Source organism: Cervus elaphus, chromosome 23, assembly GCF_910594005.1.
Source record: "Cervus elaphus chromosome 23, mCerEla1.1, whole genome shotgun sequence".
NCBI lineage: Eukaryota > Metazoa > Chordata > Mammalia > Artiodactyla > Cervidae > Cervus > Cervus elaphus.
The window spans coordinates 59,060,186-59,078,045 of record NC_057837.1 but is presented as its reverse complement, the minus strand read 5'-3'; the positions used below and the strand labels follow the sequence as shown (position 1 = coordinate 59,078,045).

General features: G+C 46.0%; 2 protein-coding genes across 4 annotated transcripts in view; both read left to right on the top strand.

Moving 5' to 3' along the window:
- RTF2 (replication termination factor 2) overlaps positions 1 to 8,152 on the top strand; it is a 40,839-nt gene extending 32,687 nt beyond the window's left edge. Inside the window, exons 6-9 of one of the 3 annotated variants that reach the window (XM_043883733.1) lie at positions 3,278 to 3,391; positions 6,778 to 6,832; positions 6,926 to 7,021; positions 7,769 to 8,152. In XM_043883733.1, coding sequence (XP_043739668.1) covers positions 3,278 to 3,391; positions 6,778 to 6,832; positions 6,926 to 7,021; positions 7,769 to 7,926 — 423 coding nt within the window. In that variant the 3' untranslated portion in view covers positions 7,927 to 8,152. The remainder of the gene's footprint in view (positions 1 to 3,277; positions 3,392 to 6,777; positions 6,833 to 6,925; positions 7,022 to 7,768) is intronic. The other 2 variants (XM_043883734.1, XM_043883735.1) reach the window with 2 other exon arrangements.
- Positions 8,153 to 11,189: 3,037 nt separating this feature from the next.
- Positions 11,190 to 12,741, top strand: FAM209A (family with sequence similarity 209 member A). The gene is made up of 2 exons (XM_043883951.1): positions 11,190 to 11,471; positions 12,402 to 12,741. The coding sequence occupies exons 1-2, from the start codon at positions 11,223 to 11,225 to the stop codon at positions 12,657 to 12,659; spliced, it is 507 nt and encodes a 168-aa protein (XP_043739886.1). The 5' UTR covers positions 11,190 to 11,222; the 3' UTR covers positions 12,660 to 12,741.
- Positions 12,742 to 17,860: the final 5,119 nt, after the last annotated feature.

Below are 17,860 nucleotides of genomic sequence, written 5' to 3'. Positions count from 1 at the left end.
TGTCTTCTTTGGAGAAATGTCTGTTTAGATCTTTGGCCCATTTTTTGATTGTTCATTTATTTTTCTGGAATTGAGCTGCAGGAGTTGCTTGTTTATCTTTGAGATTAACCCTTTGTCTGTTGCTTCGTTTGCTATTATTTTCTCCCAATCTGAGGGCTGTCTTTTTACCTTGCTTATAGTGTCCTTTGTTGTGCAAAAGCTTTTAAGTTTAATTAGGTCCCATTTGTTTATTTTTGCTTTTATTTCCAATATTCTGGGAGGTGGGTCATAGAGGATCCTGCTGTGATTTATGTCGGAGAGTGTTTTGCCTATGTTCTCCTAGGAGTTTTATCTTCGACAAAGGAGGCAAGAATATACAATGGAAAAAAGACAACCTCTTTAACAAGTGGTGCTGGGAAAACTGGTCAACCACTTGTAAAAGAATGAAACTAGAACACTTTCTAACACCATTCACAAAAATAAACTCGAAATGGATTAAAGATCTAAATGTAAGACCAGAAACGATACCGCGAGTTTTAATGTGAGCAGTTCCTGACTTGGTGGTGTTAGCAGCTAAGTCAGCTCTAAGAGTACAACGCTGGGGGCAGCACACCACAGCAGTAGGCAGGGTAGAGCCCACTGTTACACACAGACAACTAGGCAGTCATGTACAGGGGAAGGAGGCTGCAGGCTGCTGACGTGATCGGACCAGGGCAGCAAGGCATGGTGGAAGGTGGAAGGAGGCACAGAAAGCCCCCAGAGGAGGACGACGAGGACTGTGACGGAGCAGGGGAAGCAGACACCACACCTCTGCCTCATGGTTGTGTGCTCAGGAGGGTTACTGACACGGGAACCCGGCACCAAGCCCTACTGGGCCTTATCTACCACCCGATCCTGTTCCTGCAGATTTTCTCTCATTGTCTCTCCAAGGAGGACACCTCCAGGGGAAGGCTCTGCCCAAATCTCCCACAACCCGGGGCTTCTGGGTTAGGGGGACTCTCTCCCTGCAGAGGGGCTCTTCCTTTCCCCTGGCCTGCCAGCCTCACTGTTCTCCAGGGGCAGCCCTGGCTGGACGCCAGGCTGGACACGCCTTTCTCATTGTGCACAGAACTATTTGTTTGGCACCGATCTTGGACTTGGTGGGTCAAAGGAATATCTTTTCGGTTGAGAAAACTTACCGAAACATGAGCTTATTTTGACCTGAAGCTATGCTTTTTGGACTCGGAACCACAATAAATAACCCAGCTAAGGCAGTAGCTGAGGAGGGTTGGGAGATTCTGGGAAAGCTTTGGCAACTTCTAAGAACAGCACTTGCATGTCTTTTCTTGTGCTGAGAATGTTGTCTATCAAAGAGATTCTGGGCACAGTGGGTCTCTTACTGGTCTGGGCAGAGTGAACTAGTAGGACCCACTGGACCTGCCCTACAGCTGTCCTCATGGCCCAGCTTTGTCCACTGATCCAGCAGGGGTGTGTAGCCCTCATGGTGAGGGATGGAGACTTGGGCAGAGTCTAAAGGAATCCTGTGAGGCTTCCTTCTGCATTCTCCCCCAACGTGGGGGCGCACCTCCCAGCAGGGAGAACACAGCCATGTGACTGTCAGCCCTCCTTACTGGGCTGGGGGCTAGGGGGTTGGTGCAGGACCATCCCCCGCTCCAATACCAGAATCCGAAGATGCTGAAATCCCTTATATAGCATGGTGTAGTATTTGCGTATGACTGACATCCATCTTCCCATATACTCCAACCCACCTTCAGGTTACTTAATAAAATACCTAATAGAATGTACCTAAGAATAATAATAATACCTAATGATCTTCCTGGGTTGGGAAGATCCCATGGAGAAGGAAATGGCAACCCACTCTAGTATCCTTGCCTGGAAAATCCCATGGATAGAGGAGCCTGGTGGGCCGCAGTCCATGGGGTCGCGAAGAATCTGCAGGACTGAGCGACCAACACTACTACTAATAGAATGTAAATGCTTTGTAAATACGGTGTAAATGTTATGTTAATAGTTGCGGGTCTGTGTAAATAGTTACTGCCCTGCACAGATGTGTGGTAACTATTTAAATAGTATTCAAGTGTTGCTTTCTGGAACTTCATGAAAAAAATTTTTTTCCCCAGTTATTTCTAGCTAGAAATTGGTTGAATCCATGGATGAAGAACTCAGGGTAGGCAGTGCTTCTGCCTAAGGAAGCTGGTTAGAGCATGGTGTGGAGGGCTGTGTCTTAGAGCTCCACCTGTGATGATACCGGAAGCTCTGCTCCAGGAAAATGCAAAACTGCAACAGTAGCTGAGGATGGTTGAGTGCTCATGCCCAACTCGGCATTCTAGTCCCTTCAGTGTTACCCTTGCTGGAAGTTCAGTTTATTCCCATTTAACAGAGGTGGTAACTGAGGCCAAGGTCTAGGCAGAGGGCCTCTGGAGAGCCCACAGGAAGAAGTCCTCCCTACCCCCTGGCTCACACCCTGTCCTCAGCAGCGCAGGCTCCCCAGGGAGCAGCTGAGAGTGCAGGTCCCTGTGGGGATGACAGTGGCCACTGCAGCCCAGGACGGAGCTGAGATGCAGCTGTGTCTCTGGAATGGTGCTTCCCCTGTCCTGCTGGAATTCAGCCCATTTACCCAATTGCCAACTTCCTAAACTCTAGAACCGTGGTTTTCAAGGCGTGGTTCCCCCACAGGCAGCACCTGCAGGACCTGAGAACACGTTAGAAATGTAAATTCCCAGGTCCCACCCCAGAACTCCTGATTGGAAACTGGAGGTGGTTCCTAGGGATCCCCCAGGAAGGGGCTGCTCTGAGGTCAAGGTTACAGACCTCTGTCTGGAATGTGAGATCCCCTGGTCCCTTCCCTTTTAGCCTTGGCTCAGCTGTGTGTGAGCCTCATGGGCTCTTATTAAGTCTGTCATCATGAGATGAGGCAGCAGTAGGTGCTCAGTAAGTACTGCTAGTGAGTCCTTAACAGGCATCTCCTAAATGCCCACCCTATGCTCGGGTCTGTGCACCCAGAGGTCGGGTCCAGTGGTGGGGATGGGGACTGTGAGCAGAAGCCCAGCACAGTTTGGAAATGGGAAGAACCCTCCAGAAACGCACGTTCCCAGATACCAGCCAAGGCCAGTCTCGTAGGCAGGCCTACTGGGCTAACCATGCCCAGAAACTTCTCCAAGCAGGACGGGACCTCCACAGCTGATCAAGCCAAGGTGCAGGCGGGAAAACGACAGGAGGCCCAGTGGCTGGCCTGAGAGCCAGGACCTGGGGTCACTGCCGTCCACGTGCTCACGGGACCTGTCTCCTCTCTGTCCAGTGTGGGGCTGCCTTCCAGGAGGATGACGTCATCGTGCTCAATGGCAGCAAGGAAGACGTGCAAGTGCTGAAGAGCAGGATGGAGGAGAGGCGGCTGCGAGCCAAGCTGGAGAAGGTACTGCGTCCTGGGCTTTGCCCTCAGCCTCTGAGTCTGGGTGAAAGTAGGTCCTGCCCAGCTGTTGCCCCTGCTCTGGAGCCCGTTGCAACCCCCCAGCTGCACTGCTGGTGGCGCCCTCAGGGTTTGCAGTGATGGAGGTGGCTTTTATGACCTAGAAGAGCCTGGGCTCTAGGAAGATGCCTCGCAGCTTAGGCTCCATGGTCTGCTCCGCATTGAGCTTCCTCTGAGCTTCCTCCTCAGTGTGGAGGGAGGAGTGGTCAGTCCACCCACAGGGGATGGACGTGGCCAGGAGAGTAGAGAACAGCCTTCCCACTGCTTGGCCTCTCCTCCTGCCCACCTGTTTTGAGTGGCGCCTCGGTGAGCATCAGCTGCAGGCAGCACTCTGGGTGGGGATGTGGGGGTGCAGGCTTTGTTTTGTGCCCCAGGCTCAAAACAGTTGATCAGCTAAGAAATTTGTTCAATATGCCATCGATTCTGGATCCAGCAGTAAATTTTGTTTTTTCTTGAGTACTTAGAGTGATAGCTATGGTCTTTTTTTCATTCTTAAAAGAAAAAGGTTTAGGTTAAATGTGGGAGAAATTTCGTGTCTTCAGAACTAAGGCAAAAGAATGCCTAAAATACTAGAAAATTGAGGACATAAAATTATGGGGAAGAAAAAATAGCCTGCCTGTTTTTATGCAATTGGAGTACATCTACCAGTGATGTAATAATTAAAGATTTTTCAGGTTTTTCTTTTTTAAAACCCATAATAGAGGAAAGTGCAGGACTGTATCACTCTCAAATAATATGTAGTTCATGTTCATGGGGCTTTAAAAGCCTGATGCTTGAGAATGTGGTGTTGGTATTACGTGTCCAGAATTCTCAGAAAGAGCTAAACCATTTGGGTTTCCTCCTCTTATTGTCTCACTTAGGTAGAAAATAAATAATGTGTGTGAATTATTCTGTAGTGCAGGAAATTGTGCCCAACTTATGTGATCAAATGCCAATAGAAGTGTTCCTCGAAGTGGTCTTGTACGGGGTTATTACAACATTCATGAGGATAAAGAGCCACTCTGTGTTTTAAAGGGGTGACTTTAGGTTTCAGTTCAGTTCAGTTCAGTCGCTCAGTCGTGTCCGACTCCTTGCGACCCCATGAATCGCAGCACACCAGGCCTCCCTGTCCATCACCAACTCCTGGAGCTTACTCAAACTCATGTCCATCGAGTCGGTGATGCCATCCAGCCATCTCATCCTCCGTCGTCCCCTTCTCTTCCAGCCCCCAATCCCTCCCAGCATCAGGGTCTTCTCCAATGAATCAACTCTTCGCATGAGGTGGCCAAAGTACTGGAGTTTCAGCTTCAGCATCAGTCCTTCCAATGAACACTCAGGACTGATCTCTTTTAGGATGGACTCGTTGGATCTCCTTGCAGTCCAAGGGACTCTGAAGAGTCTTTTCCAACACCATAGTTCAAAAGCATCAGTTTTTCGGTGCTCAGCTTTCTTCACTGTCCAACTCTCACATACATACATGACCACTGGAAAAACCATAGCCTTGACCAGATGGACCTTTGTTGGCAAAGTAATGTCTCTGCTTTTAATTTTTTTTTTTTTTTGTCTCTGCTTTTTAATATGCTATGCAGGTTGGTCATAACTTTCCTCCAAGGAGTAAGTGTCTTTTAATTTCATGGCTGCAGTCACCATCTGCAGTGACTTTAGATTTAGGAGAAATTAAATCTATAAATGTGTTCATTTTAAGTTGGTTTTCTAAATAACTGTGATCTTATTATCAAATGAGCAAAAAAAGAAAAAGCTTGAGATGTTTTTGACAGAGCACATTTACCAAAAAGGATCTGCTTGTTCTTGATTGCTACTATCAATCAAGTTCAGTTTTGAAAAAGCACAGAAGGGGGAGATTGTATTTTGAAGGAAGTTTTAGGAGAGACGGTAGGTGTGGTCGTAGCCCTCTTACCTTAGTTGTCTCCTGTGTCCCAGGCTTCCCCCAAGTTGTTGAAAGCCCAGTGGAGCTAACCTGCCCGTCTCCGCAGGGTCCTCCCCGGAGCTTCTGGGAATGCCTCTTAGAGACAGCTGCCGGGAAACCAAAATATTTCCCAAATATACCCACAGCTAGGAATAGGACATAGCATTTCCTTTCTAATGCCCCATTGCCGGTGCTTTTCAAATATCATAACCTTAGCTGTGAATGGAGGGCTTAGAAGTCAGTTTTCTGTATTATTTTTGAACCGTGAGGTGTTACCCTCAGAGTTGAATGCATGTCTTGCATGTGTGAAATGAACAAGACGTTGCGTTTTGTACAGGTGTTACAAATCACATGGCATATATATATATATTACAAGACCAAGAGACCACTGCCTGAGCAGGGTCTCTGATGTTTTCTAGAGATGGGATGTTTTCTAGATATGGGAGCCTCCTGAAAGGGTTAGGCTGTGTATCTTTAGCGCCACCTTTTGCATACTGAAGGAAATGGCATGATTAAAGTAAATTCCCTCAGTGAACAGAGTCCTGTTTGTCCCACGATTCAATCAGCTGTGTGGTTTTTAATATTCTTCTCTTAATGTTTATTTATTTATGGCTGCACTGGGTCTTCACTGCTGCGTGGGCTTTCTCTAGTTGTGCTGCATGGGCTTCTCATAGCGGTGGCGTCTCTTGTTGCAGAGCATGGCCTCTAGGGTGTGCGAGCTTCAGGAGTTGTGACATGGGCTTAGTTGCTCCTCGGCCTGTGGGATCTTCTCAGTTCAGGGATCGAATTTGTGTCTTTTGCATTGTTAGGTGGGTTATTTACTACTGAGCCAGCAGGGAAGCCCAGCTGTGTGGTTTTTAGAATAGTTTCATTTCTTAATTTTTTGCTGACCAGCTTAACTATTATGAGCGACAGAATTCTAACAGAAGTAATCCACAGTTGAGAATTGGCTAAAGTGTTCTTTAATACAGGCCTCAAGTCCTTACAGTTAAATACACAGATGTCAGAGCATTTTGACCACTTTGAAGAGGTCTTCCTGAAGAGGTTAGGATTCGGTCCATAGTTATCCTGTCTGGATTTTATGTTACTCTCCAGCTAACTGCTCTATGTGTGCAGCGGTCACTATTAAAACGGACTGTTCTCACCGAAACTTGTCTTCCTCCTTGAAATTGTCTGAGGATGTGGTTTTGGAATATAACTGCTGAGCAGATCTCTCCAGATGTATACTGCGTGAGGCATAAGTGTGCAGCCAGAAACACCTAGGCAGGACCAAGGTGCAGGGCTGAGGGTCAAAGTCGTCTTCAGAGGGAACCCTGCCCTAGGTGACCTGTGTCAGCCTCAAGTTGGACTCCCAGGCCAGTGGCAGCCACACGGACGCTAAAATCAGTGAATTGGAGCAATGTCCTCTCTCCCTTTCTTTTCACAGAAAACAAAGAAACCTAAGGCGGCAGAGTCTGTCTCAAAATCAGATGTCAGTGAAGGTAAGATGCTAAAAGAAGGCCTTATTTAGCAAAAATAAGACCCTACGCCTGTTTTGCTAAATAAGTTCCTGATTTGGTTTTGTTTTTTCACAGAAACCCCAGGACCATCAAAAATGAAAACAGGGAAGCCCGAAGAAACCAACCTTGACACTCGAGAGAAGAAGACCAACTCGGCTCCAAAAAGTGCAGGTGGGTCCAGTTGAGATGACGGTGGGCCACTCAGATGGCTGGAGACCCGCGTGGTTGTGTCACTGTTTGTTGGGGTGAGTCTGAAGACTCGAGCTTATCTTGATTGTGTCTCTTGCTCTGTTAGGGGTTCACTGAGCTCTCTTGGGGGTTGACTAAGAAACAGTTGATTCACGGGATTGAAGGGGGTGTTCACACATGCCGTTGTCCAGTTTTCCTGTGGAGCCTGCTCGTAGGGCCAGGCGAACGGGGTGCAGAGACCAAAGACCTGACTCGTTCGTCCCCCATTTTAAGGCTGAGTTCTCTGTGCACCAGATGTGCACTGGAGCCAGCCTCCCTCCACCTGCCTCCCGACCAGGAGCCGTTTGGTGGCTAGTCCAGAGTTTAGAGACACTAGTATTTATTTCACAAAAGAGAAGCACAGATGGATAAGGTGAGGAGTGAGTCATCTTGTGTTCATGGGTTCCAGATACCCCTCCACATACCAGCCACCTGGCCTCAGGGTCTCATGTGTGTCAATCTCTGAAGCTGGGGCCTGTGCAAGTAGTGATTAAGGTGATTTTTAAATGACAGATTTACATACAGTAGCTTCGTTTGTTTTTTGGGCTTGGTGATTGAGATACTGTATTTCAACATTCCTCCCCAGAAAGGAGGAGGGAAATTCCTGGGCTTGGTGGCCTCTTGAGAATGTGATGGTAGGAATGGTCTGCAGCCCCAGCCTCAGAGTTCAGAGCTTTTCGTTTTTTCCAGCAGCACATGGGATCGCTTCTGGAAAAGCCGCGAAGAGGTCCATCGCCGACAGCGAAGAGTCAGAAGCTTACAAGTCTCTCTTCACCACCCATAGCTCCGCCAAGCGCTCCAAGGAGGAGTCGGCGCACTGGGTCACCCACACATCCTACTGCTTCTGAGGCCAGCGGTGCGGCCTCAGCCAGGCCCTGTGTACTTGCTGTCCCCTTAAAGCTGGAGCCACTCGAGTAGGAGGGCGCAGTGGGGACTCTGTGACCCCACCCGCCTCGCCTGTCATCCTCTTCCGCTCACCTCCACCCTCTGTGCACTTGGACCTTCCCACGGCCCTGAGAGCATGTTGGCTGCATATTTATGCTCAGAATAATTAAAGACTCCAGGTTCCTCCTGGGTGTGTGGTCAGCTCATTTTGACTAAAATTTTCGTGGTTTTGCTGCCAATGGTTAATTAATTAAATAAGCCGAGTGAGACTGAACTTGAGAAAGGACGAGTTGAGTTTCTAGTTGAGTTTCAAGTACGTTCTGCCTACGGGGCTGTGGGAGGGAGTGTTTTGCACCAGAGCAGGGGACTTAGGGGGTTTCCTTGCTCCATCGGTGTGATGAGAGAGGAGATTTAATTGTGCACCTGATAATTTGGTACAAAAATTAAGTCTAAAGTCTGCTTTTTCTCTCATCTCTGTGTTTTCCTTCTTCCACTAATATTTGAGTAAGAAACTTGCAGCCATTGCATTGTTAGTGACAGTAATTCTGTGACGTCACGTCAATTCCACGTTCTCTCTCAGCAGATTATGAAAAGGGAAACTGGGCATAAAATTGGTGTGTCTCATGCATAAAGTGTGTTGAAGTCAATAACTAATGAAACTCTGCTCTAAAGGCAGGAGCATCAAGATTGTGAGCCCTGCCTTCTGGAGACGGGGGCATATTACTGAGATGGTTCCTTATAGGAGATCCGGGGCATGAGGTTCCATTAAAAAGCAGGCAGAAGAAACACAACACTGTAAATCAACTATACTTCAGGAAAATAAAGTTTTTTAAAAATCAGGCAAAGGAGCTGGGAGAGGAGGTTGGAAGCGGGAGAGAGCAGCCTGGAGTTGGGGAGGGGAAGGTGCTAGAGAACTGAAGCCAGGCTGCTCTGTCACCCTGTCCTCTGCCTTAGCAATCTGAGGAGTTGGACCTGAGGATATGTGAATATAGATTCATTTTCATCAGATTATATTAACATCAGTGAATTTTTGTTGTGAACTTTTTCCAGAAAAAACATGAAAATTATCGTTTATGTACATTTACATACAGATACATCTAGTTATGATTACCATGCCTATTTCTGATCAACCCTGGGGTCTCGCACCCCTGTAAGCTCTCTACCCAGGAGCCCCCCACCCCTGAAGCTAGGGGGAGTGTGAGCCCCAGGTCAGCCTGTGTGGTACGTCCGACTCTCCTCTGTCTCCCCTTCTGATTTCACATCCTCTCACAGAACTTCCCTGGGCTCGACACAGTCAGAGGCTGAGTGCAGACACCCCGTGGACCCTGGGTTGTAGCAGCAGAAGTCTTCTTTCTGAGGAATAAGTGTGAGTCAGATGACCCAGCGGAACTGGTGCAGGCCCTGTGTTCTGCTAATTGGGATTTTTTTTTGTTTTGTGTCACTTCTAGAAGCTGCTGGTTTCGAATGCAGTGGCCCGGGCGCTTGGTTGTATTCCTGGCGGCGGCCTCTATCTGCTGCACCCCTGTCACCTCCCAGTCCCCACACTTGCCTGGATGTCAGCCTTTCCCCCACTTCATCCAGCCAACTCCTGATCATCCCTCACACTCTGCCCGGATGTCTTTTTCAGGAAAACCTGCCTGCCTGAACTAACCTCCAGCTACCCCCTTGCACTCTTAAAGCTCTCATTTCTTACCACAATTTTTTTGTTTTTTGGCCATGCTGTTCAGCCTGCAGCATCTTCATTCCCCAGTCAGGGATTGAACCTGTGTCCCCTGCATTGTAGTCTTAACCACTGGACCACCAGGGAAGTTCCCTCATCACAGTTTGTTTTTTCACAGTGATAACACTTCAGTCCCTGGATTCGGAAGATCCCCTGGAGAAAGGAATGGCTACCCACTCCAGGGTTCTTGCCTGGAGAATCCCATAGACAGAGGAGCCTGGCAGGCTGCGGTTCATGGGGTCACAAAGAGACATGACTGAGCAACTAACACTTTTCACTTTTTTCAATAACAGTTATATTAAATATTAAAAATGAGTTTTCATTTACATTTGAAATTGAGATGTCCAATCTCCATTGTTTTTCCAGAGAACTAACAGGAAAAAAAGATCACCTAAAAGCATGTAGATTTTTTAAGGCTAGCTATTCACAAACTTCACTTTGGCATTTTTCTTCAGTTTTCATCTCAACTTATTAGTACTTATTAGTCTAAAACTCAAACATAATTTGCTAATGAACAACTGCACACTTCATACTGTAACCATTTGATAACGTCATGTAAAACTAATCTCAAATGTTGGTTTGTCTTCAATTTATAAATAATAAAAATATAGCAAAAAAGGTCTTTCCTAATCCCCTTATCACAATTTTAATGAAATAAATGATACTTTTAATTAAGCCAGGCATTGTACACTCAGGTGACGTCATCGAGTGTGGATATGAGGTGATAGGAAGTGGTGGGGACAATAGAACATGGCCACCAGAGGGGCGGTTCCTCCACTCCAGCAGAGTGGGGCCCTGTGTTATCAGATCTTCCATACTTTTCAAGGAAATCAGAAATCTGACCTTTGTAAATGGAGCTCCCCCACCCCCATTTAAATACCCCAGCCAAAGCAAGAGATGCAGGAGACTTGGTTTGATCCCTGGGTCGGGAAGATCCCCTGGCAGAGGAAATGACAACCCACTCCAGTATTCTTGCCTGGAGAATCCCATGGACAGAGAGCCTGGCGGGCTACAGTCCATGGGGTTACAAAGAGTCAGACACGACTTAGCGACTGAGCACAATCATTTTTCGGAACAGTGTTGGCCACACAAAAAACATCATTAGCTCCTAGTTTGCAGCCTCTGGTTTATTATCTTTCTCTCCCATTTGGCTTTCTGCTGCACCGGGGCACATGCCTTGAGTCTGCTCTGCTCACCACAGTGTCTGGATTCAACAAATGGAAAAATAAAAATAGGAGATGGACCCGCTCTCCCAGTAGAGCACCAGGCTCAGAAAGCATACACTGGCAAGGAGATGGCATTCTGTCACTCCCCGCCTGCTTGCTGGAAATGACGCCGTTTCCCTTTAAATCCTACTCCCAGGCAACCCCCTCAAGTCTCTCTATCCTCTGCCCTGAAGTCATCACAATGGCCAGAGCGGGTTCTGGCTGGGGGGCCTCTGTGACATCACCGCGATCCAGCCCTGCCTGGTCCCCTGTCTCCAGGTGCAAGAGCGTAGCCGCCCACTGTGAGCCACATCCTGCCCCATCTCTGCTCACCATGCAGTCTCTGAAATGGTGCTTGTTCTTGCCTCTGTGTTTCTCCTGTGGCTATGCCTTTATGTTTTCTTCTCTAAGAGATAAATCCAAAGAAACCCAGGGGAAGGTGCCCTGTGGAGGGCACTTTCGAATTCGGCAGAATCTACCGGAGCATACCCAAAGCTGGCTTGGGAGCAAGTGGCTCTGGCTCATTTTTATTGTCGTGCTGTACGTGATACTGAAGTTTCGAGGAGATAGTGAGAAGAATAAGGTAAGGGTGGCTCCGTTTGTTACTCCATATTGATTCCATCTCAGAAACCTCAGACTCAGAGAAACAGATGCTCTCGTTATTATAGGCAAGACTGTTAGGTAAAATGAGTTTGAATATGGAGTATCTACTCCCAGTCCTGAATGTGCTGGTTAACTCATTTCCCCACATATCCTTAGAGAAAACTAGACCTGAACTCACAGAGGTTGGGACTCATAGTTAAAGGCCACCTTTTGTTTATTAGGTAACTAAAGCCTTGGCTCAATGTTTATCCTGTTAAATCAGATTTTCTTCAAATAAGGATAGATTGAAGAATTTGGCATGTTTCAGGTCAAAATTATTTACAGAGCCAGATTCACTGCCCCTGATTTTTCATTTCCCTGGCATCTGAATTATTACCAGTCGCTGAACTGAATGGAAGTGGTATCATTATTCCAAGTAAAGGAAGAGATCTGTCATAAAGGGTCAGAGGTGTAAAGAAGTAACAGCCTGTCTATGAAGTGGCTGAAGAGCTCTGAGAAGGGGATGGGAAGAGAAATACAGTGGCTTGTTCCCTCTTCAACAGACCCAACGCTCCAGGATACTGTGTCTAAACTGATGGGAGCAGGGGATTGGCAAACATTTTCTGCAAAAGGCCAGATAGTCGATATTTTCAGCTTTGTAGCCCATTCAGTCTCTGTTGCAAGGACTCAACTCTGCCCTTTGAGCATGAAAGCAGTCATAGACTATAAGCAAATGAATGAGCCTGGCTGTGTTCCAATAAAACTTTATTAACAAGAACAGCTGGCAGGCCAGATTTGGCCACCATTTGCCAGTCCCTTGACTAGATCAATGCTAGAGCCAACTTCTCTCAGGTGAGCCCAATTCTCTTAGAACTCTGTCAAAACTAGCCGTGTCAGTGGTATCATTCACCCTGAATATCTTTCTTGACAGGTGCAGACTCCCTCCACCCTTCGGGGCTGTACATTTCGCCCTCCAGGAAGGAAAAACGCTTCTCCAAACAAAGACTATGCATTCAATACCTTAACCCAGCTCGAGATGGACCTTGTGAAATTTGTGTCCAGGGTGCGGAATCTGAAAGTCACCATGGCAACCAGCGGTCACTTCAGGCTTCAGAACTTAGGGAGTGCAGAGCCACACCATAACGTTACAATATATGAGATTTGGGGTGAAGAAGACTCTGCCGATTGAGTGGGTTTGTGTGTCCAAATAGGAGAGGAAAAGTTGGGTACTGACAAACTGTATCCAAACTATAAAACTGTTGTGAAGAAAAGCAGTTCTCAAATTCGTGACCTTTTTCCTTTCTCATTTTTTTTTTTAAACTGGAAAAAAAAACATGAGGCCAGAAGCCATTGCAGTTACTGTTTTTGTGTTTCTTACCTCCTCCAGAGCTGAGGGTGGTGAGAAGCGTGAGGACAGTGACATTAGCATTGGGTGACAATCTTGGCCACTGTGCCATGACCTTTGTAGAATAAGGCTTGGGAGATATTTGGGATAAGATGCTAATATTATTTCTATAATAGCTATCTTTATAGTAGCTAGTTTTAGAAAGGGCAGAATCATTTTTCTCTAATTAACTACATTACAAAGGACAACTTTAATTATAGGTTTAAAATTATAAAATGATTGAATTAGGAGGTGTGTGTGTCCAGAGAACGGTGGATTCACTTCATTTTCTTTCTTTCTTTTTTTTTTTAATGTTTATTTATTTAGCTGCACCTGGTCATAGTTGCAATCTGTGGGATCCAGTTCCCTGACCTGGGCTCCCTGCATTGGGAATGTGGAGTCTTAGCCACTGGACCACTAGGGAAGTCCCTCACTTCATTTTCTTACCTTCAGAAACTTAGTCATTCTATCTTTGTGGGTCTCACGTATTGACTTTTTCTACTGTAAAACTGACGGTTTCATGTATCTATATGGATTAAGAAAAATGGAGACTCAAACCATGTTTCTAATGTCATTTGGATATAGACAAGCTAATCAGGAGCTTCCGAAGCAGTCAGTGTTAACATTCTTTGTGAGTGCTAAGTCGCTTCCGTCGTTTCTGACCCTTTGCGACCCCGTGGGCCACTCTCCGGGATTTCCCAGATGAGAATACTTGAGTGGGTTGCCTTCTCCAGAGGAACTTCCCGACTCAGAGATCAAACCCACATCACTTATGTCTCCTGAATGTTCTTTATAATACTTGTTTAAAGTATGGATATTTGGGGAACTTCTCTGGCAGCCAGCCCAGTGCTTCCATTGCAGGGGACAAGGGTTTGATCCCTGGTTGGGGAACTAAGATCCCACATGCCTTGCAGTGTGCCAAAAAACCCCAATAATAAAAATGAAATAAAATATGGATATTTTGGCATGTTTGTATGGCTAATGGAAGCTACGCTTTGTCTGGGCTGTTCTATTAGCTCATGACGCCTCATATAGGCCAGCCTGATAGTTTTAGGACAAGCAGATGCAGGCCTAGGCAGAGACATCTGCTCTGGAGGTTCCCTTATTTCCACTTCACACCTAACTAAAGTGTGCTTGAACCTCTATTGCCTTCCATCTGGCTAAAAAGAGTTAATCCTCGTGGTTCGAGCACCATCCTCAAGACCAATCCCACACAGTCTGAGAGACCTCAGGTTAGACCTGCCCATCTCTTCCCCTCTCATCATTGTCACCGTCTTTGAAAAGTGGTCCCTGAACCCTTTGCTTTTTGTCTTAATTTCAGCTTTCAGAATATTAAAAAAAAGAGAAGGAAAAAAAAAAACTGGAAGGAGTTGAGACGTCTCCTCAGTGCCTCCTGTACTCTCTGGGTGTTTTCAAGCAAAAGTTATTTTTCCAGCACATTCTGAAGAAATGCAGATAAGGAAAAAAGACTTTGGTTTTAACCTGTGATGTCAACATGGGGCATATTTTAGATTAGAATGGAGATAATCAAAAGGTTGCCAAATCACGACTCACAGGTCAAATAAGCTTCTGCCTGTTTTTGAACAGCCCTTGAACTGACAATGGTTTTTTTATTTTTAATTTTAATTTTTGGCCACGCCATGTGGCAGGCAAGGTCTTAGTTCCCTGATCAGGGATAGAATCCATTCCACCCACAGTGGAAGCGTGGAGTATTAACCACTTGGACCATCAGGGAAGTCCAAAAATGGATTTTATGTTTTTAAATGGTTGAAAAAAAATCAACTGATGAATCATATTTCATGATATGAAAATTACATGAAACTCAAATTTCAGTGACCATAGATAAATTTTTATTGAAACAGAGCCACACTATCATTTCATGTTGCCTATGGTGACTTTTGTGCTCTGTGGCAGAGTTGAATTACTGCACAGAAACCATTGTGACCCACAGAGCTGAAAATATTTACTAACTAGCTCTTCACAGGAGAAGTTTGCTGATCCTAGTTTATGTTCCTCTCATTCGGTCGTGTCCAACTCTGCAACCCCATGGACTAGAGCCCGCCAGGTTCCTCTGTCCATGGAATTCTCCAGGCAAGAATACTGGAGTGGATTGCCGTTCCCTTCACCAGGTGATCTTCCTGACCCAGGGATCAAACCTGGGTCTTCTGCCTTGCGGGCAGATTCTTTACCATCCGAGCCACCAGGGGCATCCTAATTTATATGTTAACAAACAGAAAATATGTTCATTGGAATCTGATATATTCAGTAACCTTCACAAACATCCCCTCTTTGATAAGCAAAAATGTAATTCCGTATCATTTTTGTGTCATTTTGTCCTAGCTAATGATGGGAATCCTACGAAAGAGCAAAACATCAAAATTTCGTATAGGAAGTTGATCTGGGATATAATTAGAACAAAATCTGCTGTACAAGTGGATTTAACAATTCCCATAAAAAAGTGTCCCTAGTCTTTGCCTCGACTAACACAAAGCTTTGCAGACCCCGGTGTTGCCTAGAAAATAGTGTTTTCCTTGCCCCAGTCTGTTTCATGCATTATTTTCATGCAAAAATGTAATAGATATAGATCAAGGAGCGAGAGCCCCACAAAGCCGCTCACCTCTGCTGTTTGTCAGCTGAAACCCCAGGGTTTCCGCACTCTGCAGTGACGCAGCAGCTCGAAGCCACCAGATGGCTGTAGCCGTCTACGCTGCTGTCTCCATCAGAGGAGATTCACTTGGAGGGTTGGCAGGATTCGTAGCCAAGACCTTCTCCTGGCAGCCTGAAGAGACCACTGCCAGAGGTGGTAGGTCATGAGGCAGAGATGTGAGAGCATCCTCTAGGATCTGAGAACAGTCCCCAGTCAACAGCTAGAAAAGAAGCCCAGAGTCTCAGTCACACAGCTGCAAGGACATGATCTGGAAGAGCCCCCCATGTCACAGGGAACCCCTGTTGTGTGAGACCCTCGCAGAGGAGCCCACCCACCGGAACACAGACTCTCGGTCCACAGAAACTGTAGGAGAATAAATGTGTGTTGTTTGAAGCCACTAAGTTTGTGATAGTTTATGACACAGCAGTAGAAAATCAGTACCACACACACACACACACACACACACACACCATCTTTCTGTTCCCAATTGCTGAACACCATTGCTGTTCCCAATGCCTTGGAGGATAAGTCCATACTCCCTCTGACCTAGTCCCTGGCCTCTAAACCAGAGGAATGGGACCAAAGGAATAATGGAAGGGGATCAAGAATAGGGTTGTCCTGCTCCTTGAAGCTAGAAGTTACAAACTATTGGCTCAGGGACCAAACCTCCCCATGCCCTGACATGTTTGTTTGACCATAATCACGTTTTTTAGCATTTTATTTGAAATAATTGTAGATTCATAGGTAGTTACAAAGGTAACAGAGTGTCTTCTTAAACCCTTCACCTGGATTCCCCAGTGGTTGCATGTTATGCAACTTGAGAACAATCACAGAACCAGAAGACAGATGTTGCAACAGTGTGTGGGGAGAGTTCTGTGTTGTTCTGTCCCCGGTGTAGAAGCATGGACCACCACCCCCCCAACTACACCATCTTGGCAGAGACCCTCAACAGCCTTCCCCACCTCCCCTGACCCCTGGCAATCGTTTCCATCTCTATGACAATGTTATGTGAATAAAATCACACAGTGTGTGACCTTTGAGGTTGGCCTCTCACTCCATACAGCCCTTCAGATACATCCAGGTGGTGTCATATGCCAGCAATTCATGCCTGTCTGCTGCTGAGTCTGTTGAACCATCCACTTGTGGGGGGACATTTTAGTCTTTTGTAGTTTTCGCTTATGATAACAGGACTGCTATGAAGAATTGTGTGCAGGTTTCTATGTGAACACACACTTTCATTTCTCTGGTTTAGATGTCCAGGATTATGGCCGCTGGTTCACATGAGAAGTGTAGGTTTTGGCCTTCACTGAGAGTCAAAGATTTAGAAAAAAAGATGCACCTAGAGAACTGCCTCTCTTTCTCATCCCTGCTACCTGAATCCCATGCCCTCTTCCCCTCCACAAAGCCCTGTGGGGCTGTGATCAGCCTCGTTGCTTTCTGTCTTATCCTTCCTGCATTTCTTTTGCGCAAATGAACAGATACATGTGTATTTTCTTATGCTCCTTCTTTCTGATGTGAAGGAGAGCAAGCGTTCTATATTCTTTGGGGCTTTGCTTTCTCCATTTAACAGAATGTCCTTGAAAATCCCTTATTGGCTTTGAGAGGGTCTTTCTCATCACTTTTTCCCCCTGCGGAGTGCTCCATAGTGTTTGTTCAGCCTCTGTCTTACATGCAAATATTCAGGTAGTTTCCAGTAGTTTGAAATGACAAATGATAATGCAGTGAATCACTTGTGCATACCTGTTTTTGTGTTGTTGGAGACATAACTTTAGGGTAAATTTCTAGGAATGAGCTTAGTGGGGGAGGAAGGTAAGCCCAGGCCTAGTTTTGTTATGTATTGCCAAATTTCCCTCCAGGAGGCTTGTACCAGCTCGAATTCTCATCAGAAATGCCAATACAGTTTTTTTTTTTTTTTTAAACGGATGTGTGGACAGCTGAATGGACATTTCTGTCTGAATTACCTGTCCTAGATGGCCTTGTGAGGCTTGCAGTTACCTAAGATTGCTGCTAGGTGGCAGACGAAGCCTGTCATGGGAAACAGCGCTCTGGTTTCCCAGACTTTGTTTTCCAAGACCCTTGAAAATAATGTGTGAGATGAAGTGATAGTGGTCATAACACTTTTATCATAGTTAGCAACTGGCGTTCTTTGTACCAGTGGTAATAACAGGGACTTCCCTAGTGGTCCAGTGGCTAAGATCCTGAGCTCCCAATGAAGGGGGCCTGGGTTCAATCCCTGGTCAGAGAACTAGATCCCACATACTTCAACTAATAGCTGGTGCAGCTAAATAAATAAATAAATAATATTTTATATATATATTTTTTAAGCAATAATAACAAGATTACTTTTTATCAACAATGA